Raw genomic sequence first — 23,769 nt, 5'->3', positions numbered from 1 at the left:
AAAATTAACCCAGAATAAATATACATAATATAAATGTGAACCCATTTCAGCTGCACATTGTTTTTAAAAAGTGTCATCTCCAAGGCAGGCAATTAAATTGTTCCTGATAACAATGTAACATAGATGACTTACCCATTTACATGTTGTATCCACATAGGCTTGAACCTTTTAGGAGTTTATTAACTTATCACTTTGTAATTGATGCATTTATTCTGTAAGCCACTGTAAGCATTACCACATGTTAAAAGGCATGACATTTAACAAAAGTAACCACAACAAAAATGTAATACATGCCAAAAATGGCCAGATAATATGTACGCCATGGAATAAGAAGAAAACACACACTCTGTTCCCTTTTGAGCTTTGAGAGACATTTTCAGTGAAACCATATGGGGTAACCTTTATGCTCGGCTTATTAGCACCCATGGAGTAACTGGGCCTTGGGGGTATGAGATAATTTTAGCTTGTTACCAGCAAAATGGGTTACAACCTTCAGCCGCTCTGCCTCTATTAGAAACAAAGTAGGACACAAGCCCTTTATTTTTCACAATAAGAAAGATGTTTTCAGATAAAAAGGGAGGTTAACTGTAACATACACTGCGTGTGTTTGATGTTACAAACCTGGCCTGCTACTAGCACTGTTAGCGGAACCTCTAGGACTCCTGTATCTTCGTCAAAAAGCTCCATGGCATCTTTGGATAAGGAGATCCTGTGAGAGAGTGATAGGACAAGCAGGTACACTGTGAGGACACATGCTAGTATACACAAAATGTCATCATGAACTGAATAAAGCAGAGAGTGGATTTTTTAATAATGCAGACAAATAAGCTTTGTGGCAACCAAACCTTTATGCTATTTACATGTTTTGATCATCAGGATAATCTTGACATATTTACACCACTTGAGTAGTTTTTGAAGCGAAATGCCTGAAGAAAATTGCGTAAAACTAACTACATCACAGTTGCATGGCCTCACGTCAAGACATCCAAGCTAAAATCGGACTTGTTGTTGGTGTTTGCATAAGAAGGACTATTGACTTATGGAATAGACAAGCTAATTGTGTTGCTAGGAATCAGACAGAATATCTGGAGATATTGGGATTTACGAAAACATGGCCGCACCCGGATATATCTGACAACATTATTTCCATTGATTGCTTCCTGACAGTTCGGGCAATGTTTCCATCAACAACGTTTCCAACTTTTCTTTTGATGGTTTCCAGACTGGGAAGACACTGAGTTCCATTGGCTACACTGAATTTTATTGCACGTTTTTATTTAAACTTATGTTTGTTTACATATTTAATTATTTCAGTCTAATATGGTGCAACCCTACTAAATTTCCCCCTTGGGTTAATAAAGTATTTTTGATTGATTCAAGTATTTTATGTCGTAGAACAAACATAAAAATCGTATGAGCTTGTACTAACCTCAGATCTTATTTCAGGCATCTAATCAAAAACGTTGACCTGGAGACAAGGGAACTAGAAGTGGTAATATGCCAAATAATTTTCAGATTTAAGGATTCATTCTGGCACCACCCCCTTAATAATAAACATTAGGGTGGAGCTTTTCAAATTAAGACAAAGATTCAGACCCATTACTTTAACCCACGACTGTGGGATCGGCTCGCCAGGGAAAGCATGGGAGAGATGTAGAGCGTGCCTCCACACTACAGTAGGTTGTAGCCATGGTGATGGGAGATGCAAGTATGATTCAAAGAGGCCCAGCAGTCAGGCATATGTAAAACTCCAGTCCTTCTACATAACATATACTATATATACACTGCATATATGTAAGTGTGTAGAGTTCATTAGCATGTAAACAGTGGTCGAATGTCAAATGCAGTTGGTGGTTCAGATCCACTCTCACTTCCTCTCTTCTATTTTGTTGTTTTCCCTTTTCTGTTTTTCTCCTATCAACTGTCTTCCCTGTCTCTAGCTTTTTAATGCTGGAGAGCTAATGCCCTAAATGTCAGTGGTTTTAAGGCTCTCCAGATGTCAGCTTGTTTTTCCCCCCCCAAAGTGCTACAACCTCGCCTCCGACAAATCTGTCAGCTTCAGGTTGGAGGACAGGCTTTTATTTCCTCCTGTGTCAGCTGCAGCTGCTGTAAACATTCCCTACTACACCCTTCATGACTCAACGCTAGAAAAAAGGTTGCTTCCTCGTAGAATTAAATCCCCTTCATTTACAAAGGGGACTAATGAAAATAAGTATTTTCCCTCCCCTTCATTGACCAACAGGGGCTGTATTTAAGGAAGCACTCTTGTTCTGCCTGTAAATAGACTCGCTGCTGGAGAGTCACTCTTGAATTAGCTTGGCAGGGCAGAGTGGAAAAGCCCATATGCCCGGGAGAACTTTGCGGACGGATGGGGTTTTAGATTTGACACTGTCCCACACAGATTTACTTTATCTATCTGTGGCCAGATTATCCACACAGCCTCATCGACAAGTAATTCTCCATTATAGTCTTTAATGATACTACTGAGATCAGCTAAGGACACTGTAAAGTTGAAATACTTCGAACTGTGGGTACTACTAAGAAAGCTTGAGTGGGAATCATCGAGGGATTTGACCTAGAGCAATTTAAATAACTGGTCAGAACTTTATCTTTCTGTCGATTACTAAAAAACGTTGGATGTGAAACAAAAGATAATTATGACCATCATGATAATTATCACCAAAGGCTGATCATTTTAGCATCTGATTTGAGGAAACTGGGTATTTGTACCTTTTGCCTGATGGTAACTTATACAACATATTTGAAATATAAATTCCTTTTCAATATAGACGCCTGCTCTGATTCCACTTCACCATTAAAAAAAAGTGATGATGAAACGGATTACAAAACAGATTAAGAGGTTTAGGGATTGACCGCTATGAGGAAATGCACAGACAAAATATACAGTAAATGACTGTAAAACAATTTGAAAGTGTTAACCAAACAGGTTGTTTTGTTATTTTGTTTTCCTGGAACTCATGGATTAATTAAAGTTTCTATTTGTTGGTGTGACTGATGAACTATTAGTGAAATCACTGGTAGAGCCGTTTGTTGTAATCTGTAGTAAATCATCCGTGTAATCTCCCTTTTATCAGACGGGGTGGGACACATTGCCAGGGCTCTCCAGGGATTACACACATCGTTCTATCCATAGTAGTCAAATGATCTTGTCATCAGTTTAAAATGTACTTTACAATAAATTCTCTACATGCCGACACACTCTTTCCCTTAACCTCCTTACATAAATTATAATTGCTTTCAAATAACTAAACCATGTCTTTTCTTTCACAGTGTTAGGTTGAAGTACGCCAGGTCACATGGATGTGGTGATGTGACATGATGTCTGTTCTGAATTCTGCCTATCCCAGTTGGAGACACAACTAATCAATGAGAGCTCTGTAGCCGGGATTAAACATGGGATCATCATATTTTCATATGGCTCATAGCCATGACATTTTTTCCAGAAAAACAATTGATATACACTGAACAAAAATATAAATGCAACACTTTTGTTTTTGCTCCCATTTTTCATGAGATGAACTCAAAGATCTAAAACATTTTCTATATACACAATATAACCATTTCTCTCAAATATTGTCCACAAATCTGAAAAGATCTGTGACAGTGAGCACTTCTCCTTTGCCGAGATAATCCATCCCACCTCACAGGTGTGGCATATCAAGATGCTGATTAAACAGCATGATTATTGCACAGGTGTGCCTTAGGCTGGCCACAATAAAAGACCACTCTAAAATGTTCAGTTTTATCACACAGCACAATGCCACAGATGTCGCAAGTTTTGAGGGAGTCTCATCGGGGTCTCGACCTGACTCCGGTTCGTCGTCGTAACTGACTTGAGTGGGCAAATGCTCACATTCGATGGCGTCTGGCACGTTGGAGAGGTGTTCTCTCCACGGATGAATCCCGGTTTTCACTGTTCAGGGCAGATGGCAGGCGTTGTGTGGGTGAGTGGTTTTCTGATGTCAATGTTGTGAATCGAGTGGCCCATGGTGGTGGAGGGGTTATGGTATGGGCAGGCGTATGGTATGGGCAGGCGTATGTTATGGACGACGAACACATGTGCATTTTATTGATGGCATTGTGAATGCACAGAGATACCGTGACGAGATCCTGAGGCCCATTGTTGTGCCATTCATCCACGACCATCACCTCATGTTGCAGCATGATAATGCACGGCCCCATGTTGCAAGGATCTGTACACAATTCCTGGAGGCTGAAAACATCCCAGTTCTTGCATGGCCAGCATACTCACCGGACATGTCACCCATTGAGCATGTTTGGGATGCTCTGGATCGGCATATATGACAGCGTGTTCCAGTTCCTGCCAATATCCAGCAACTTGGCTCAGCCATTGAAGAGGAGTGGACCAACATTCCACAGGCCACAATCACCAACCTGATCAACTCTATGTGAAGGAGATGTGTTGCACTGCGTGAGGCAAATGGTGGTCACACCAGATACTGACTGGTTTTCGGACCCCCCCAATAAAGCAAAACTGCACGTTTCAGAGTGGGCTTTTATTGTGGCCAGCCTAAGGCACACCTGTGCAATAATCATGCTGTCTAATCAGCATCTTGATATGCCACACCTGTGAGGTGGGATGGATTATCTCGGCAAAGGAGAAGTGCTCACTATCACAGATCTTTTCAGATTTGTGAACACGAGATGCTGGAAACAGCAGCGACCAGAAACAATTTTGTTTTGGGAGCTAAAATAAGAGTTGTTGTCAAATTTAAAGTGTTAAAAATATTTGAAAAAAATATATCGTATGCTTGAAGTGATATAGACTTTTCAAGGTTGGCCATGTTTTTGATGGTAAAAATATGGTTTGCTTCTGCCCCCATGAAAAGTAGTTAATTGCTTTTCTTTGAGGTTGTAACTCCTGTCGGTTTATCCCAAAAAGGGGCGTAACTATGGAAACAGATGTCATACAACCCCATCTGAAACACTTCAAAATATCCCTTTAAAACAACATATTTTGTCAGTTATACTGAAACACTCCAAGGAACAACCAATGCAACTTTTATGTCATGTGTGAATGACAAAATAACCCCTTCTCCCAAACAGTAATTGGTTACTTGAACACAATGTTATGTTTTTTGTTTCCTTCTGAATTCCTCTTAGCTGAATAGGATCGTAAACAGCAAACAGTGTATGGAACAATGCATTGGATATGTGAGAGGAACATGTGGGTTGCATGGTGACAAATAAAAGTGGAGGAAGGCAGGCAGAGAGGGATGAAGCAAGGGAAAGACATTGACGGATGTGGGCAGGTTGAGCACAATCCTCCAGAGTAGGAAGCGAGAATGTGCTGCTCACCCTCTCCCTAATGCCCGAGGAGGGGAGGCAAGAAGCAAGCACCTGAGTAAAGAATGAAAGCTATGAGTCATTTGGAATCCAGATTTAACTGTGTATGAGTATGTGTGGAGGAGACAGTGAGTGAAGGCAGTGCTGCTAATGAGGATTTAGAAATCCATTCAGGCTCTGGGTAGGAAAACATTGGCAGTGCCTTTTTAATGACACACCACCAGTGAATAAAACAAAAGCCAATCTGCCAAAAGTTGGATAGATTAGAAGGCGAGATCCAACCATGACGGAGGCAAAATAGGAACACAATGTCAGACTAAATTACAGGAGTGGAAAAAGATTACAAATATTTAACTCAAATTAGTTAAACCACACTGTAAAAATCCTGCACTTAAAATGGTATTTAAGTTAAAGTAAGTAAATATAATCAGCAAAATCTACTTTAAATATTAAACATAAGAGTAACAAATGCAAAACAAATCATGAAAAAACACCTTAAAGGGGCACTAGTATGGTTTTTGAGGTTTTCCCTTTCCTGTAGTGTGTTATATAGGTTTGTGTGCATGTGGTCTGCAAAGGCAAACTCTCAAAGTTCCCCTCCAGAGGGAGTTTCTCTCCCTCTGTAAAAAAGGGAGAGAAACTCTCGCCGCTATTTGACTACTTTGCTTACTTCTGTAACATAATAAGCTCAAGCTTTTATTGTCAGAGGGCGCTTGACCAATCACAACAGAGCTGCCAGCCGACCAATCAGAGCAGACTGGGCTCTGGTTTCAGACAGCTAGTGGAGCCTCGCAGATGGGGGTGCTGCAGCCCCCTCAGCACCTTATTTTGTTCGCAATATCAATCTGTTCCACAATCTCAGCAATTATCTCAGTAAGACGATGTAATAAACTGGATGTAACCTTTGAAGCTGGCTCTGGTGTCTTAGGTTATGTCATCAGAATCCGGTTCCAGCATATAAGCAGCGGTGGACGGTGGATACACAGAGGGGCGAGAGGAAGAGTTTGAGAGTAACAGAGAGAGGCAGAATGGATGCAGAGCGAGAGGGGAAGTGATAGAGGAGTGTAGAGAAAGGCAATGAGAGTGAAGCATAGTCAAGAAGGGAGGTGAGAGGCCAAGAAAAAGAGAGTGGGAGAAGACAGCGCAGGAGCAGAGAGATGGAGACACAGAAGAGAAGACGTGTGATACAGAAAGAGTAGGGAGGGGGTGGTAGCTGTGGCTGCAGTGTTAGTGCTTGTGAACGCTCAGCAGCAGCAGCAGCAGCAGCAGCAGCAGCAGCAGCAGCAGCAGCAGCAGCAGCAGCTGTAATGCTGTACTCTAAGCCGCGCATTAAAACCTCTGCTGATTCACTAAAGCAGATTACTGACATTTTCCCACTTTTCCCTCCTGCCCCCTTCCTGAATGAGGACTGCTGCACGGCCTTCATTCTTATCGTATTGGAGGAAAAATTCTTCCTGTTAATATGTATTTAGCATCAGCTATCGATACACAAAGAACTGCAGAGTAAAAAAAAGGAGGGTGGGCAGAAGAGTGCCCAGGCTGAGTTTTTACATACTGCACGCCTCTCATATTTGCCCTGGGGGTCTCCTGTCCGCTCTCCTGGCATTCAAACTGCAGTTCAACTCCTGCCTCTCCAGCTAAATATAGAGCCGGTATTGTTGTAGGAAGAATTACCATGTCCTCCAAAGTCATTAGAAACCATTACGCTCAGAGCAGGTGTGTGGAAGCAAGTCTTTTATACCCGCTGGCTGTTGACTGGCTATAGTGTACCTCCGTTAGACTCCAAAGCTTGTTTATATCAAAGAGGGAAGCTATCATATAAGCTTTGCAGTAACACACGTACCAGGCAATACTGTCAACATTATATATTTAAGGTTAAGTGGTGTAAAGAGGTATTTGTTAATTGGGGTCAACTAACACCTCTATATACATCCAAGAACTCTTAACACAGACTTTTCTACAGTATGTGCAGAATATACAATCTATAGCAGTTTTTCAACAAGAAAACTATCTTGAAGGGAAAACAGATTGCACTTTAATAGAAGGTTGATAGAATCTTAACAAGCTTAAGGTCTAAAATAAGATTATGAATGCTCCAGTGGTTCCATTATCATTGCATCCTCTGCGTGTCCTTCCTTACCTCGGCAGGAACTTGAGTTGGGCGTTGAATCTCGATTGAGCTTGGATGAAAGCCGTCTTTGGAAGGATCTCCATGTGTTTCCTCATTTCCGGGCACACCTCAAAGGTCAGCTTCAAGGCTGTGCTGGCTCTGTAATGCAATAGTTTCATTAGCTTAATGCTAACACAGCAAGTGCATACCTGTATAAAAAAAGGGGGTTATCAAGGGCCGTCTGTACTGCTACTGAATAATAATGCACAGGCAGTAACGCTCAGGCAATATTACACAGGATATATTGCACAGGAAATGCTGTTGACTTTTCCTGGCATAAAAAAGACAACATGAAAGCTGCGTTGAGGTGAGCCATCCATTTCATATAACAGCAACAAAAACAAAATAACATCTGCCAGGTGCAATGCCCAGTGGATCTTTACCTTTTACCCCCCAGGGACTGAAGAACAGACAGAGAAAATACTTTTAGTTTGAGTGACAGACAAATTGCCTTTTATGGATTGATGTACCACCCAGTCCAAATCATTTAGGTCACCCCATTTTGCAGGAGCTCTTGTACCTGTGGCTACAAGCCTCAGTTATAGCTGAAGCTATTTTATAAATGGCTCTTCACCTTGGGAATTCTCCATCACATCCAACCACAGCCCATAGGTTTACACCTTCAGACAACGATGACAGGACAAACACAATGAAATAAACCTGTTTGCTGGAGGTGAAATGCGTGTACCAATTAGTTATGTCTGCTTTCATCCTCAGAGATACAAAGGTGAGCGAAGAGTGAGCTGTGGCGAAATCGACCAAAGGGACCCCTCATTTTTCGATTCCCCTTCTCAAACGAAATGCCCCACTTTGAACAGAGAGGTCAACCAGATGGTTGTTTCCCCGAGGCAAGGACTCTCAGGAACACTTGGGGGTATTAAGTCGCTATCTTTATTCAGGCCAAATGATAACCTTCAAGAAACTCTCAGAAGAGTATTCATGGGTACATAATCATTTAGGGCAATTATCATTTTAACTAACAGGGGCATTTAGCTGATCCTATCTTTTTTACTGGCTGCCTGTGACTAGCTTATTTCTGAAGCAATGTCTAGTGATTTAAAGGTCACTAAACATCATTTCACGTCATTTGCTGCCTTGGGGTAAAACTCACAATGATTATGTAATCAGCACATTATACAGTTTTATTTGGTTGTCGCTTTACATATTAAAACAGAAACTGTGTTCTAGGAAAGCATTTCTTAACTTAAAATGTGAGATTCACCTCCAAGAGGATTTCCTTAATACGTTATCTTTCTCACTCACTCAAAGAACAAAGAAACAAAGCCTCTCGACTTCCCTCTGTTTTTGGCCCATTTCTCGATGGTGTCCCCACTGTGAGGTTGGCGTTGGAATTCTTTCTCTATCGTCCTGCGCCATGTTATTTTGGTCCTCCCTTTCCTTTGCTTACCTCCTGGGGTGCAGAGTAAAGCAACTCTAGGGCTTACTTTGAAGTTGATTGTGAGCACATGGCCAATCCAGACCCACCTGCCTCTTTTCAGTAAGGAGTGCATGTCATCTTTGTGGGTTATTTTGAGAGTTATTATTGGAGATTGTCTTTGGCCAGAACATATGCTAGATGCTACATTGGCATGATGTTTGTAAGGTGGATATAAAGTGTTGGTAGATTCATAGTTTGGTTTTGGTGGTGTATTGCTTGGATTTCCAGATGTGTTAAAGGTTAAGAAGGTTGTGAGTGCTTTAGATCTGGTTTAGAATACAAAGGATTTAATGTCTTTCATACAGTATATATTTGTGTTGGTTGGTTCATAAGGATGCCCAGGTCTTCTGCAAATTCTTGTGTTTCTATTGGATGTTGGCAAGATCTCTGTAGATAAAAACCTCTGAAATGCTCTGTCCATTTTTCTCCTGTTTATTTTCAGCGTTAAGTCGTTGTCCCTGCTTGTCATGGATTTGGTAATTGGTTCTAAATTGTGTTCCACATATCACATTTATGATTTTGTAGGATGTTCCTTGATAATATAACAAAGCTGCTTTTTCAGTTGCATATCCTCAAGGTAGGCCAACTCCTTACTGGCCTTTTGACCTGTGTGTTGGTGTGTTGGTACTAAACGTGTAGGTCTTGTTTGAACCTAGGTGATTTGGTAATGTTATTTGTGTTTGTTGTATAGTCTCCCATGTTCCATCTCCCGCGTTGTTTGTTGATAGTTTTGTCGTAGATTGCAAATATGTTTGCCTAATGTTTGATGATCCTGGCCTCATGCTCCTCATCATCTTTCCTTGCATTATTCGAGGGGGCTTGATATCTACTCTGGGCTTGTATTGGGATGTTTCTTCTTCATGGATGGGTCTTTCAGCATGCATCCAATCTTTGAGATCCTCCTGTTGGTGGTCCTACTCTCCTTCGCTTCAATTTGATGCTATATCAGAGTGGTGGTCACTAGAGACTCCTCTTTACACTTTGACATCTCTTAACAAGCATCTCCTCTTCGTTGATCATCAAATGGTCTATTTGTTGATGTCTTCCCCATTTGGTGAGAGCCGTGCCATCCATGTCAGTATGTTGATGTTCTTGTGGGGAAACAGAGTGCCTGCAATAACCATGATGTTTTATAGCCAGAAGTCAGATCATTTCTCTATGTGTACTCCCAAGCCTCAAGGGAAACCAAGCCTTCACGGAAACACTTGCATGGAACCATCCCAATAATGCAGCACTGTCTGCTTATTGACGTATCGTATATTTCAAAATAACCACATGGAAAAGAAAGATATAAATCTAAATCCTCTTGCCTAACAACATATGAGACATGATGGACGAAGGCACAGTAGGCATATAAGACATACAGAGAGATATCAAGGACAGAAGGCTTTGTGAAGAAAAAAAAAGGAGCTTGGTTGTTTTCTTTGTGGCCTGAGTTTGGGCAGGAACGCTGAACTCCAGCAGGGAGGGTTTGAAAGTCCAGGATGCAAAAGAAAGCCTTGCCGTTCCAATTTGTTTTTAAACTCTGCCAACTGTGTGCACTATATTCCAATGATTTGCTGGCAAAACATGTTCAAATCCCTGGCTCTCAGAAAATAATAATATTAAATGATGCTTATAAAGATCTGTCACAAACTAAGGAGGACTTGTGCGATATCTCATCATCTACTCAAAGGAAGAAGTGACAAATTGCAGCCGCTCTTTTATTGTTTCCCCAAAAAGCCTGCCAAGCTATTTTTTGTTCAAATTACAGTGTTGAAGGAAGAGTGACATATTGCATGGTTTGCTGGTGCAAGCGTCAACATTTTTGTATTTAAAGCCTGCTGTTCACACTGATGCTGTCTTCGTCATCTTGTCACATGTGTTGTTGTGCCAGCGCACCAGATGGCAGTTGTCACAAATCCTCCACCCCCACACATGCACTCCCTCCCCCACGTGATGTGACACAATGACAGGCTAGGTGGTGGACCACACGTCTGCAAATGTCTCTGCCCCCGGTGAATGTTTAACCTCGTAATCACAAAGGATGTCCTGTTACCATGTGCTATTGTGTGGACCAAAGAGGATTGTGGGGATGTGAGCTTACCGCTCGATTCATTGCATCATCCTTTGTTAAAATAATATTTATCAGATAATGCATCGGTATTTTATTGAGGCAGAATATCTCAATACTTGGCTCTGAGCATGGTTAAGAGAGTTTTATGTTGGGACATCTGAAAAGTAAGCTGGACTGGTCCGTTGGGATTTCAATGAGCCGGTTTTCTGTGGAAATGATTGCTTTGGCAAAGAGTGTGTGAGGGAGTTTTAGTATTGCATTCAGCACATAAGCCAACATACTACATCAGCAGTCCATGCCACTTTCCAAACCCTAATAAGTCAGCATGACAACAACTAAAATGAAAATATGAAAACACTCCCTTCTGCAGTCATCTCATTGGGCTGAGGGGTTTTAAACTGTCTCTTTCAGATATAGCCGGGATGTTTTAAGTGGGTTTTTATAATGGTACACGGTACAGTAGAAGGCTGTCAGCGCGCCAACACCAAATGGCAAGGAAATTAAGCCATTTATTGCTTTAGATGGGGGAAGCGAAAAAACCAATACAATAATAATCACTACTAGTGCATGCTATATTTAGAGCATTTTCACTGCTCCATCTTGCTGATTTCTGGTGATCACTTACACTCATCCTAAAAGAGGTGATTTTGATTTATTTTAAAGAAAACTATGAGGAAACCAAGGAACACCTAAAACTGTCTAATTTCTTTACGAAATATATAATGTATGTATGTTGGTCCACAACCTTTTTTTTCATGACCAAGATAAAAAGATTAGGCAGGTCCGACGTCATAAAATACTGTGTGCATTATTATTAACATGCAATATCGTGTAACAGCAAAAGACTAAAATGGAGTTTAAAAAATATAAACTCTACCAAAATCTCACTATTTTTCTCTATTTCATTGACTAAAATAAAAAAAAGAATCTAATTTTATTTGACTAAGATAACACAAAAATGCCCAGACTCAAATAAAACTTGACCTAAAGTAAAGAACGATGAGGTTAACTAAATGTAATACAAACAAGGACATTTGAAACAGTACGAAGGCTTAAAAAAAGAATTAACCTGGCTGTAAAATAAAAGTCACCCTGAGGTCTCATTGTCCTTCACAATGACTGTTGCCTGTTGTTTTAATTACAACCTTTACCTAACATTAAAAGTAATGGAACTCAGATAATGCTTCGTCTAGTGTCTTGGCACACTATGTTTGCCCTTGATCCATTATGTTCTCCAACTGTGACCAATGATTACTTAAAGTGACACTGATATGAAAACTAATGACGTCTCACTGCCCTTAATTCGTCAAGACAGATGTGTCAATGGATGAAAACCAATTGGGCATCAACACGGGATATAAAACACGTTGTATTCAATAAAAAGGGCAGCGCGTCTGTTTCAAATGTCTCGGGTGGATTTCTCCATTAAATTACATTTATTGTATTATAGTGTTAAGTATGACACAGGAATTAAGCTAACAAGGTACGCAGCTACATTTTAAACTTTACTGTAGGGATTTCCTGATTCATTTCAACAACAAATAAGTAGATATACAAAACATTTTCAACTTCTAGGTACTGGTGTATAGATGAAAATAAGTGAGACGTCAGAACACAATTCTGGGTTATGATTGGGAGCTTAGCAGGAAACAAAAATAACACAAGTGCAACAGTGCAGGTTTCACAACAACATGTCTGAATCAAGGGGTTTATCTACATGGAAAATCAGTCAGTAATCACAGTGTATGGGACCGACCTGCTTTGGACCACGATGCTGTCTTGATAGAGGCGATCAAACATGCAGATCTTCAGGTCAATGTCTGGCTGAACCACCCAGACAGGGACGCTGACTGCCACCCCCTTCACCTGGATGGGTATCTGTAGGTACAAAAAACGTTTGGTTTACATAGAATAACAGTCTCTCTATGGCTCTATCATTTTTGTAATGTCTACCCTTATCTTGTCTTTAATTACATTCCCAAGGTGATAGAATCGTAGTGTCTTACTGGCTTGCTGGTTAAGTCAGAGAATCTGATGTGGAAGTCCAGTTTGCTCTCTCCTGGAATGGTTGGAGTGAATATGACCTCCAGTCTGATGCTTTCGAAAAGACCAATCTCCCCTTCTTTTACCTAGAAGGAGGGTACATCAAACATGACATATTGTATGTTACAGTCGAAAACTAATCCACAAAACAAATGTGAGATGACGATTTTCCTCAGATGAACATCTCACTAAAACAAAAGTTAGCCTATGACCTTGAGTGTTTTTAACTGAGCTCCAGAAGCTTTTATCTGGCTCAATTCGGTTTCACCGTTTTATTCCACGACACAAACAATTTCTGTCAATGTCGGGGAAGCTGAAATCTCTCAGTTCTCTTAAATAGCATTTAATCATACTACAGTGAGAAGCGATTGTTTAATCAGCTCCAATGCATAAAGGTGGTGAGAGCAATAATACAAAAACTAAAGAGTGAGCCAATCGTACAGCAACAGACTCAATATGGTGTGACAACAACAGCATGATGGATAATCTGCCATACAAGACACCAGCCTTCAACCACACAATGTGAAAGTATCACTCATAATGACAATGATCGAGCCACGGGCATGCAGACATGCTGCACACACACAGCCATAACAGGCGCAGAGGGAGAGGCAGCACACCATTAGCCCCCCACTAGAGAGACGTAATGAACCCTGAACAACTCCACAACTTCACATGGGCCACAAGGCACACTGAGCTAAAAAGAAAACGGAGAGGCAGGAAGTTTTCCACAGATGCAAATAATAATCTGTCTAAGAAATAGATTGAGTATCTCTCTGGTCTAGTTACACAGAGAAATCCAATAACTTCAAATATAACCATGTCCTATACATGCAGCCAGCCACAGGGAAGGTTTTATCGGGCAAGCAGTCGTGAAACAGCTATTCATCGTCATTAATAGATGATGAATCTATGAATAATTCCCTGACATGTTGTCTAAAGCCACCTACACTTGTAGTCTGTATCTTAACAAGACAGGTGAGTACAATGGACTGTAGCGAATTGTACAACACATGTTTCACAATGATAATTGGAAAGTCTGGGTTGCCAATTACTCTTTGAATACGCCAACTATTTCATTGTAAATGTATATGGCTAATAGCATTATTTGTGTTGTACTATTTGTACCTAATAGTTCTAAAGTCCTGTTAGGCCTTCTTTTGCAGTGATTTGCGCTGAAGGCTAGCGTCAGCATGCTAACATTTTCACAGAGACAACGCTAACATGCTTATGTTCAGCAGGTAGGAATCTGTACCTTACTTGAGCATGTAAGCATGATAACATTTGCTCAGAAGCACCTAAGACAAACAGAGCAAAATCTGATGGGAATGCCATTCATTTTGTCAGGGTTTGAAGTTATAAAGTAATTGTTATAAAAAAGCAATGGAATCCTCAACATAATTTTGACTGTAAAAGTTAAGATTGAAATACTTACATTTCCTAGACTTATGTCACCAAAGTCGGAGTTGCTCTGGTCCATCTGGGCATCCACATCAGTGGACACACACGTCTCAGGAATAGCTTCTCCACACACACACACACACACACACACACACACACACACACACACACACACACACACACACACACACACACACACACACACACACACACACACACACACACACACACACACACACACACACACACACACACACACACACACACACACACACACACACACACACACACACACACACACACACACACACACACACACACACACACACACACACACACGCACGCACACACAATAGCTGAGTGATCAACCTGTCTTGGGATAACAGCCAACCCTCCAAAAAAAACAACACTGTGAACTCGATAGATCTATTGTTTGAAAAACCCAAAATTCGGCCTCATGGTGGCACTAAGGGAAAGCTCATGAGGGGCACCAAAATCAGACGCCTTCTTCCTACTGGCAGTATGAGGGAGCACTTCAAATAGTGTGTTATTAGAGCAAGGTACAGCAGATACAGTAGCACATCAGAATTTGGACAGATGGCCTAGAAAAATAATAAACCTCATCTTGGGAGCATTCAATGTGATGCCAATCAGGCCATTAGCTCAAGAGATATTGGTGGCATTAAAAGCAAATACAGGCAAAATATTCAGTAACGTCAGCAGCCTAAAAATTCTGCCTGGATCAAACAGCCTTTCGCAAAAATGGTGAATATAGAAAAATAGACCAGCAGAACAGAGAAAGACTGAGCAGCTTATCAAAGCATCAGTGGAGGAAACTGCTGAGTGCAGCGATGAAGATTTCTGATCTGAGGGAACATTCAAGAGAACATGCCTCCTTGTCATCAGCTGTGAGAGCAAGGTGAACCCTCCACGTTCTGTGTGTGCGCTCTTTTTTTTTCCCACAAGGACTGCATGTCCTAACAGGAATAAAGAGATGAGAGAAATCACGCACAACAGGAGATTTTGTTCTTAGTTCCTGTGTTTCAGAGGCTGTTTTAGGAAACAGTCCTTTGCAAATTATATTCGTATACAACTGCACATGCTAATATGATTAGTATACTGCTGTATTTTCATAAACATAACAGTAAAACGTAATACTGATTTACTGTCAGTCTATTTTTCTTCCTACAACACAGCTTCTTGTAACTAAAGCATGATTATGGCTCTGTTTAGCATTCAAAACACTAAGGCCAGGGAAAGATTGTGGGTGTTAAAGATTGTTACATTTTGAAAAGGTCACTACATCCTACTGCAAACTTATTGATTTGGTTGAAAACTCTGATAAATATTATACAACGACACCAGGAGTCTACAGCCATTTTAACTGCTCTGAGGAGAAGAGTCTAGCTAGAGAGCTCCAGGCTTGGGGCCAACCTAAACTGTTGGACCCTTAGCTTGGAGGAAAAAGTGAAATCTGAAACTGGGTATGACAGAGATAATCAACAGGGTACGATAGCACAACACAGTCTCACGGCATTTCGTGTTATAGCCACGAATGTAATCTATTGATTCGTGTTCACCAACACGATTTCGCCATTTTTTCGTGTCACACAGTCTAACGATTTTAAAAGCAATGTAAATAATAACAAATTAGAAGGAAAAACAGATTAAAAAAAATACAGATTTCAGTATTCTGACACAGAACGATTTTAGAAGCAATGTATTTCTATTGGTAGTATGTTTCATGCCTGCACCAAATAATAACAAATTAGAAGGGACCCGACCGGACAAAAAGACGTGGTGCAGGCACGAAACATACTACCAATAGAAATACATTGCTTTTAAAATCGTTCTGTGTGACACGAAAAAAATGCGAAAATCGTGTTGGTGAACACGAATCAATAGATTACATTAATTTCGTGACTATAACACGAAATGCCGTGAGACTGGATTGGATAGCAAGTGTTCATCTATGGAAAAAAGCTGTACAACCTCAACCATTTACACCCAAGTAATTTTTTTTATAATATAACTAAGTTTATAAAGTGACGTTAAAGAGCAAATAACTTGGAGTTTGCTAACGTAAGCTAGCTGGCTAGCTTGTATCTGTTGTTGTTGTTGTGCTAAAGTTTGTTTGCTAACTTTAGCCTAGCTAACTAACATTAGCAAACTTACAATGTTAGTACAAGTTAATTGCTGCTTATTTTGATACATACTGTATGGGTAGCGGAGAAAAAGGAAAGAAATTATACCAAATGTAGCATCACCAGTTAGCATGACATGGATTGGGTTTTGAGTGACAGGTTTCAGTTCCAGTTTTAAATTAATATAGAACTTGAATTTAGGGTTAACAAAAAAATGAGCATTTAATAATATGTTGGACGTGTGTGCATACTGAATGTTAACAACTATTTGTTGTGCTTTTCTAAAACGTTTTATGTTTTGGGCCATTTTGCTATTATTATATAAACACAACAGTAAAAACCTAGGAAGGGGGGAAAGAGACAGGGGATGAGATGAAGCAAAGGGCCCCTGGTTGGATTGGAACCGGGGCCCCAACTGTATAACAGATTTACCTGGGTGCTCAGAAAGCTCCTGACTCTCCTCCTCTGCTTGGAGTTTGCCAGTCCCCATGGATACAGAGTCAGATGTTGTGTTTGGACTGCTTGTTTCCTGTCAGCAAACATCAACTCATCAGACTTTATACATGAACGTTTATTTATAGGAGTGTCTTTGGACCTGGTTATTTGAATTGACTACACATTTATCATATATGCTGTATCCAGTTTATAATTTGTAGCATTACAATTTCTCCATAAGGCCATCACAAAAAGCAACTCTCGAGTTTCAGATCAGAAGGCTGACCTGGCTGGTGTTGGCAGAGACATGGGATGCCATCTGGACGTGGCTAGTTTCTGGACTGAGACACGCGGAAGTGTCCAGGCTGAAGCGGCTGGCCAGAGCTCCCTTGTTGGTCAAGGTGATAGTCCATGAAACAGTTTGGCCGACTACGTGCGAACCAAAGTCAATGAACTGGTTGTCAACTTTCATCTAGAGAGAGGATACATTTATATACAGAAATTAGCGTTAGCAATGACGATTTTTTTAAGTACAGAGTTTAACATACATAAATAGTAAATACATATAAAAATACTGCATTAGGTTGTCATATTTGTTCCATAATTATTGTTCCAATGTTCCCTTATATTAGATAGATAGATAGATAGATAGATAGATAGATAGATAGATAGATAGATGCTTTATTTATCCTATTTTTCCTTATATTACTATAAGGCCAATAAATACAATGTGGTATACCCAAACGCTCACAAAAATATGCAAAGCTTGAAAAATAGCCAAGCATGAAAATAACATTGGTCATTTGAATGTAATTTCCTCTAGGAGTGCTACACAGCATGACTCACATCACATTTCTTTATGGCGCATCTGACGGGAACAGAGAAGGGACCCACTGCTGATGCAAACCGGACCTCTCCCTCCAGATCCTCGTTGATCTGAGGTGATCAGATCATGGGACAATGTGTTGCTTCATAACGCCATAACTTTGATATTAGATAAATCCACAGACATGTCATTCTTAAAGTCGATTGACAGCGAGCAGATAGTTCTTTTGACTTTGTTGATGAGAAACAGAAGAAAGCTGTATACAAGTTTAACAACTTCCAATATTTTCATTCTTCACAAGGTTACATGTATGTACTGTTTTTGGATTGAACTATCGTTTTAGATCTTATTTGACATATTATAAAGGTGCTGCAGGGAATATCTCAGTCCTCTTTACCTCTTGTTGCCTTGCACAGCTCATACATGTCTAAGAGTAGGATATACAGAGCCACAGGATTAAGCCAAGACTCCATTGTGTAACTCTTACACTGTTCATCTGATGTGGACGTAACACTCAAATAAAACGCTAGCACCTTAATGTGTTCATTACTCAGTTTTAAATCCAATGTGGTAAAGAACAGTCAACACAACACAAAATGTGCCATTGATTGCACTGAGAGGAAATACATGTATTATTTATATACAGTATTATGAAAGTCTGAACAATGGTTTATTCCATTTAATAACTAATATATGTTTTTGTTTTTTGTACATTACACAGATATAAAAAGGATTAAAAACACAACAAGTCTTCAGTCTTTTAACAATCAAATGTGTAGAAGTTTGAAAGGAGGGGGTGTTACTAACCATAGGTTGAAAAACAGCCTGCATGTCACAGGACATCCCAGTGGATAAAGAACCAGGTGGATCAAAGCTGAAAGTCAAATCACAAGTTCTGAATAAGAAAATCTGCATTTTTCAACAAAAAAAACCCCACAACAGCATATAAATATGGATATTACACAGTTAAGATATTTTCTTCAAGATATGAGTAACACAATTTAAAAGCAGTGTTTGTTTCGTCTTTGCGTGGCTTCACACATGTAGATAACATAAATAACAGAAAACAAGACAAAACAAGAACACCACAGAAGGTACGTGCAACTTCAGGAGGAAATACATTCAGAATACCAGCTGCTTCAGATAAAATGCAAAATCTCCTGAGAGCGGATAAGCTGAAGAGCCGAGGTCAACAGTCAACCTGATGCTCAGTTTCAACCACGCACAAGACGAAGAGGAGAACAAAAGCTATTGTTCCTTGGGAAAACAATGCACTGTAGGACAGATGGTTTGGTATCATTTTATATTATTATCGCACTGTTACCAAACGTTTCTTTCCAGTCGGGAAAAGAACCATGAGCACTGTGAGCTATTTCAATGCAACATGTGTATCTCACAGCACATGTTTACACCAACACCAAGCTGCCTGAGGAGATTCACAACTTGCCGCCCTTCGAAAGACACAAGAGGAGAGCCGATCGATATGAATATAGCAGGCAGCCAGCCGGCCAGAGGAGCACGGAGGATTCTGAAAAATAAATAGATAAGCTCGAAAAATACATTCAACTACTACCATAATGAGGAAGAAGCTACAGTTAGAATACATAAAAGATACCAAGCCTTTGTCTTACGGCCTTCATAAAGGTTTCATCGTATTCATTTGGACATGTTCATGCATGCAGTGGGTGTTTTCATGTATAAATTACGAGATGTTGGCCTGCAGGTAGTTCAAAACAAAGCTGGAAAGCGTTCATATTAGTTTTCTTATGTCAACTTGCCACACTCTGTGAGGAAGGAGAATTAATTCTGCACTTTTCCTTCTGTTACACATCAATCAAGGATAAACAGATACACAATTAATACAGGACAGCATGGGGTGAATAAAGTCAAAGTGAATTTTTTTTTTTTTTTAACACATATGCAAATATATTCATGTGCATTTTTTGATGTGCGTACTTATTCAATGATATCACCAAGAATAAGGCATTCAAGTTTTGTGAATCTTTCTGTGATTACAGTGCCTCCTTTATTAACGTCCACTAATATTTGCAGGAAGTTTTATCCCAAATGACAGAGCTGTAAACTGATTGGTCCACCAATTGTTTACACTGTATGAACAAGAGACAAAGTAAGCTAACCTTCGCTGTTGCTACAAGTCATGGGAAAACAACGAGTTGTAAGGACCACACTAGCATCTAACATGACCAAAGTGACATTGACATGCTTTTTAATGGGCTGCAGCTGACTAGCCAATTAGCTCTCTAGCCTGACGTTAACAGGGCACTTTTCCCTGGTGGATGATTGTTCCGTCACTTCAGCTGAAAGTGAGACAACACATGTGGTCATGTTTGCTAATATGATAGTAGTATCGTTTAGCAGGAAAGCTAATGGGTTGTGGGAAGTTGTTTGAATTCTGTGGATCTTGTGTTGTGTAGCAGGCTGCTGTCTACTCTGCCTACGATACAAACAAACGTTTCCAGAACTAAACAATGTTTAAAATGTGTCTGTAGAAGAACAGAACATTTAAAGACATTGAAACTGCAGGGGAACCTGATTGGGTGGCTTTTGCTGAAACATGGTTTGAACAGCAGTGGACATCTTCAAACTGAATTTGAGAAAGACAAAAGGGGATTTATGCTTCATTGTTGGACAGCTTAATTCAAACTTGGTTGAGACAATTAGGAATTACTACCAGTGGGCAACGGATAAGTGTTTGGTTTGAAGTTGTTGGTCCAGCTGTCATTTTGGCTGCCTGGATCTGCCATCCAGCTCATCACTGTGAAAGCATTCCATCTAGCATGGTGAATCTGTTGCTAATTATAAATGTCACATTGAACCTTCATCAGCATTTGTTTTTCTTTAATGCTAATTTCCATCCTTATTGGTACCATTCATCTTTCATGGCTTCAGGACAGCTGGTATGAAAATACACGTGAAGATAAAATAGGGCAGTTCACTTGGGATTAAATGCTAAGTGAGGCAGTGTTTCAGAAAGCCCGTTCCAGCCCTATATAACGCACTGCAAACGAGGCCATATACTGTACAGCATATTTATTGCAGTCAGCTGAAGTGATGAAGCTGGGACCGTGGCTGTACAGTATTACTAACTATGCCGGGTGTTCTATTTTAAATGCTGGCCCATTGGTTTCTCCTACAGTAAATCAATAAGCATGCTCAGATCATTATTCAGTTCAGCAAAGCTCACACCCCCCCACGCTCTTAACCAAGTCGGAAGGCGATTTACAGTGAAGCATCAAGTCTCTGACAATGCTTGTGAAGATTACCTGAATACTGTTTCTGTAGTGTGTGAGAGCTTGATCTCTTGACTTAGAATACTTTGCTAGAATATAATGCTTGTTCCTGCATGGTAATAGTATTTGCCCTACGCGAAAAACGTAGTAGTCCTAGGTGATTGTTTTAAATAAGAAGGATACACTGGCATGATATAGGAAATAAAGCTCCACTGCGGTTTTGACTGATGTTCGTACTAAATGATGACTTTTTGGACTCAATTTGTTTATTTTTTCTTCATTAGCAAAAGTTGTGGATAGTAAATGATATCACTGTGGTTCCAAACTGTAGATCACATTTTGGTAAGAGAATAGCTTGACACATCCTAAACAAATCATGATTTTTAAATAGCCTATCTATTATCAATAGCAACTGCAATTTTCTATATTACTCAACCCAAGTGAGAGACATGTTTTGTTGCCTTTGAAAAGATTCAACCATTTCAGATAAATTATTTTACAGCAGTTTCTATTGGCATCAAAATGGCTATTAGAATACCTTGCAGATCAAGTTGCTTTTTTTGATTACTGAAACACAGTTTAAAAGGTTTTCTTACTAGTTAATGCTCCATTATCCTCAAATGGTTACATTTTGTCGAGTACCAATATTAGTACTAGTTTATCGAACACCAATTCTGGCAGTCCTGGGCTGTTGTTTTGACGCAGTAGAGAGGGGACACAGCAGATCAAATGATTGAATTAAATGAACATGCACAAAATGCCCTAAATGAAAGCTTTCAATGTTAAGGATTCATCTTTATTAAGTTATCATAATGAATCCAAATAGAAGCTAAAACATCAATAAAGTACAAGTTATGATAAAGCAATTTCTATTAGATTTTGTTTAATTAAGTAAAACATTCTAGACTACTACTTATATGCAAACACAGAAACAAAGTCAGACAGGTGTTAAGCATCACAAAACTCAAATTACTAAGAGAAAAATACATTATCCATTGGAGTCAATACAATGCGAGTATAATCAACACCTGCTGAATTGAAGCTATATTAAAACAAACATTCTCAATAAAACGTTAGTTCACTTTACTGCTGCTGAGCAACATTTGTGGGCGGGGAAGGAAAATTGCACAACTTTGGCTCAACATGTCTTGTGTTGATGCATACTTTAAACAAAGAAAACTGTCTTTGTCTTGGTATTTTGATTGGTAACATCATTTTTCCCAACACCTTGTAAATCTGTACAAAAACTGCCTGCCATCTGGGGAGTTCAGGATCTGCTGTAACAAGTGATATGAGCCAAGAGTGACTAAAATGTCAGGGTTCTGGGAGATGGCCATCTAACAGCATGCTGGTTGACGGGGGCTATAACTGGTCAAACCATACCATGTAAGGCTTTATAAGCAAAACCCCTGATTGTATTGATCTGAATTAGGGCTTTATAGCTTTTGAATTGAATGTATTTGACTTATTTTACTCCTTTCATTCATTTCAGGGAATATTAATGAAGTGGCTGAGTATGGCACACTATTGCGATATTACACAATAACCGTTCTTGTCAGACTTCCAGGAATACGTTTCAGAAGCCTGAACAAATGAACAACGACAGCGTGTTTGAATTCTAAACATTAATGGCGGCTCCTAAAGAGGTTAGAGAGGCTGCATCAGCACCAGTTATTTCCCAATTTAGAAAGAACAGCAAAGAATGGCACTGAGGGGTTTCTCGAGTGGATAGATATGTGTATACTTCATTAGATTGTTCATCCGATCACATGAAAAGTGTTTCTTGAAAGTTCCTCCCCTTTTCCAAACTGTTTCCATCGTCGGCTTCTCCAATGTCTTTGTGTAACAAACCATCTGGTGGGGAAACTAATAAAGCTTTATCATGAAGACATTTTGTTTGTATCTTTCAGAACTGATGAATCTAATATAAAAAAAATAACAACAGGGAGCTCCTGTTGTAAGTATGTGTATTAATCTTATTCATTTTTGAACTATTTTTACTTTCAAATTGTGTTTTATCCTGAACTATCTGAAGAGAGATGTACTGTCAGTAACATGAAAGAGAGATGGCAAGATGAGTGGATTTAATCAACACTATAACACAGTATATGAAAGTGCATGTTTGCTACATGTGAGTTAAGATCAGAGGACTATAAAGTGATGTGTTCAGACAAGTGGGCCAGTGGTAATGCTGGAGAAGAACGGCATCAGTAGTTTCCGGCTGACCCCGCTGTAGCCTGGGAGACTCTTCGCTCAGTCAGGCAGAAAGAAGAGAGAAGAAGAAACCACACCAAGTCACGGGGGAGCTGACGGGAAAGTGATACACAGCGAGTGACCTGCAGAACAATGCATCTCTTCCCATGCCTGTGGGCTGCTGGCAGGCGGAGAGAAAGAAGCAGGAGAAGGCAGAGACGTAGACTGACTCATTGAGTCTCATGAGAGGAGCTGAGATCGTGTGGAGCCAAGCTGGCGTCCATATGTGGGAGGACAGGCTCTGCTTTCACGTCCACTCCATTGTCTCTTTACATGACAACAAGTGGTGGTATTGAGTGGTGATGCATCAACATATGTTGCCATGTGGTATAGTTAAAGCTGTCAAAAATGCAGTATGTAGGAGCTTTAACATTTAAACCCAACACCTGTAGCTATTGTCACAAAACCTGAATTTGAAACACTC

The 23,769-nt window shown here is 40.0% G+C and overlaps 1 protein-coding gene across 5 annotated transcripts in view; it reads right to left on the bottom strand.

Annotated features, from left to right (window-relative positions):
• cfap74 (cilia and flagella associated protein 74) overlaps nt 1-23,769 on the bottom strand; it is a 72,734-nt gene that overhangs the window by 26,790 nt on the left and 22,175 nt on the right. For 4 of the 5 annotated variants that reach the window (XM_034088166.1, XM_034088169.1, XM_034088170.1 and 1 more), the window contains 9 exons: nt 18,649-18,715; nt 17,862-17,951; nt 17,302-17,487; nt 17,013-17,109; nt 14,471-14,559; nt 12,999-13,121; nt 12,749-12,870; nt 7,469-7,597; nt 622-709 (listed from right to left, as the gene is read on the bottom strand). In XM_034088166.1, coding sequence (XP_033944057.1) covers nt 622-709; nt 7,469-7,597; nt 12,749-12,870; nt 12,999-13,121; nt 14,471-14,559; nt 17,013-17,109; nt 17,302-17,487; nt 17,862-17,951; nt 18,649-18,715 — 991 coding nt within the window. The remainder of the gene's footprint in view (nt 1-621; nt 710-7,468; nt 7,598-12,748; nt 12,871-12,998; nt 13,122-14,470; nt 14,560-17,012; nt 17,110-17,301; nt 17,488-17,861; nt 17,952-18,648; nt 18,716-23,769) is intronic. The other variant, XM_034088168.1, reaches the window with a different exon arrangement.

Source organism: Pseudochaenichthys georgianus, chromosome 7, assembly GCF_902827115.2.
Source record: "Pseudochaenichthys georgianus chromosome 7, fPseGeo1.2, whole genome shotgun sequence".
In the NCBI taxonomy this organism is placed as follows: domain Eukaryota; kingdom Metazoa; phylum Chordata; class Actinopteri; order Perciformes; family Channichthyidae; genus Pseudochaenichthys; species Pseudochaenichthys georgianus.
Note: the sequence above shows the minus strand (reverse complement) of the source record. Positions and strands in the feature narration are given on the sequence as shown.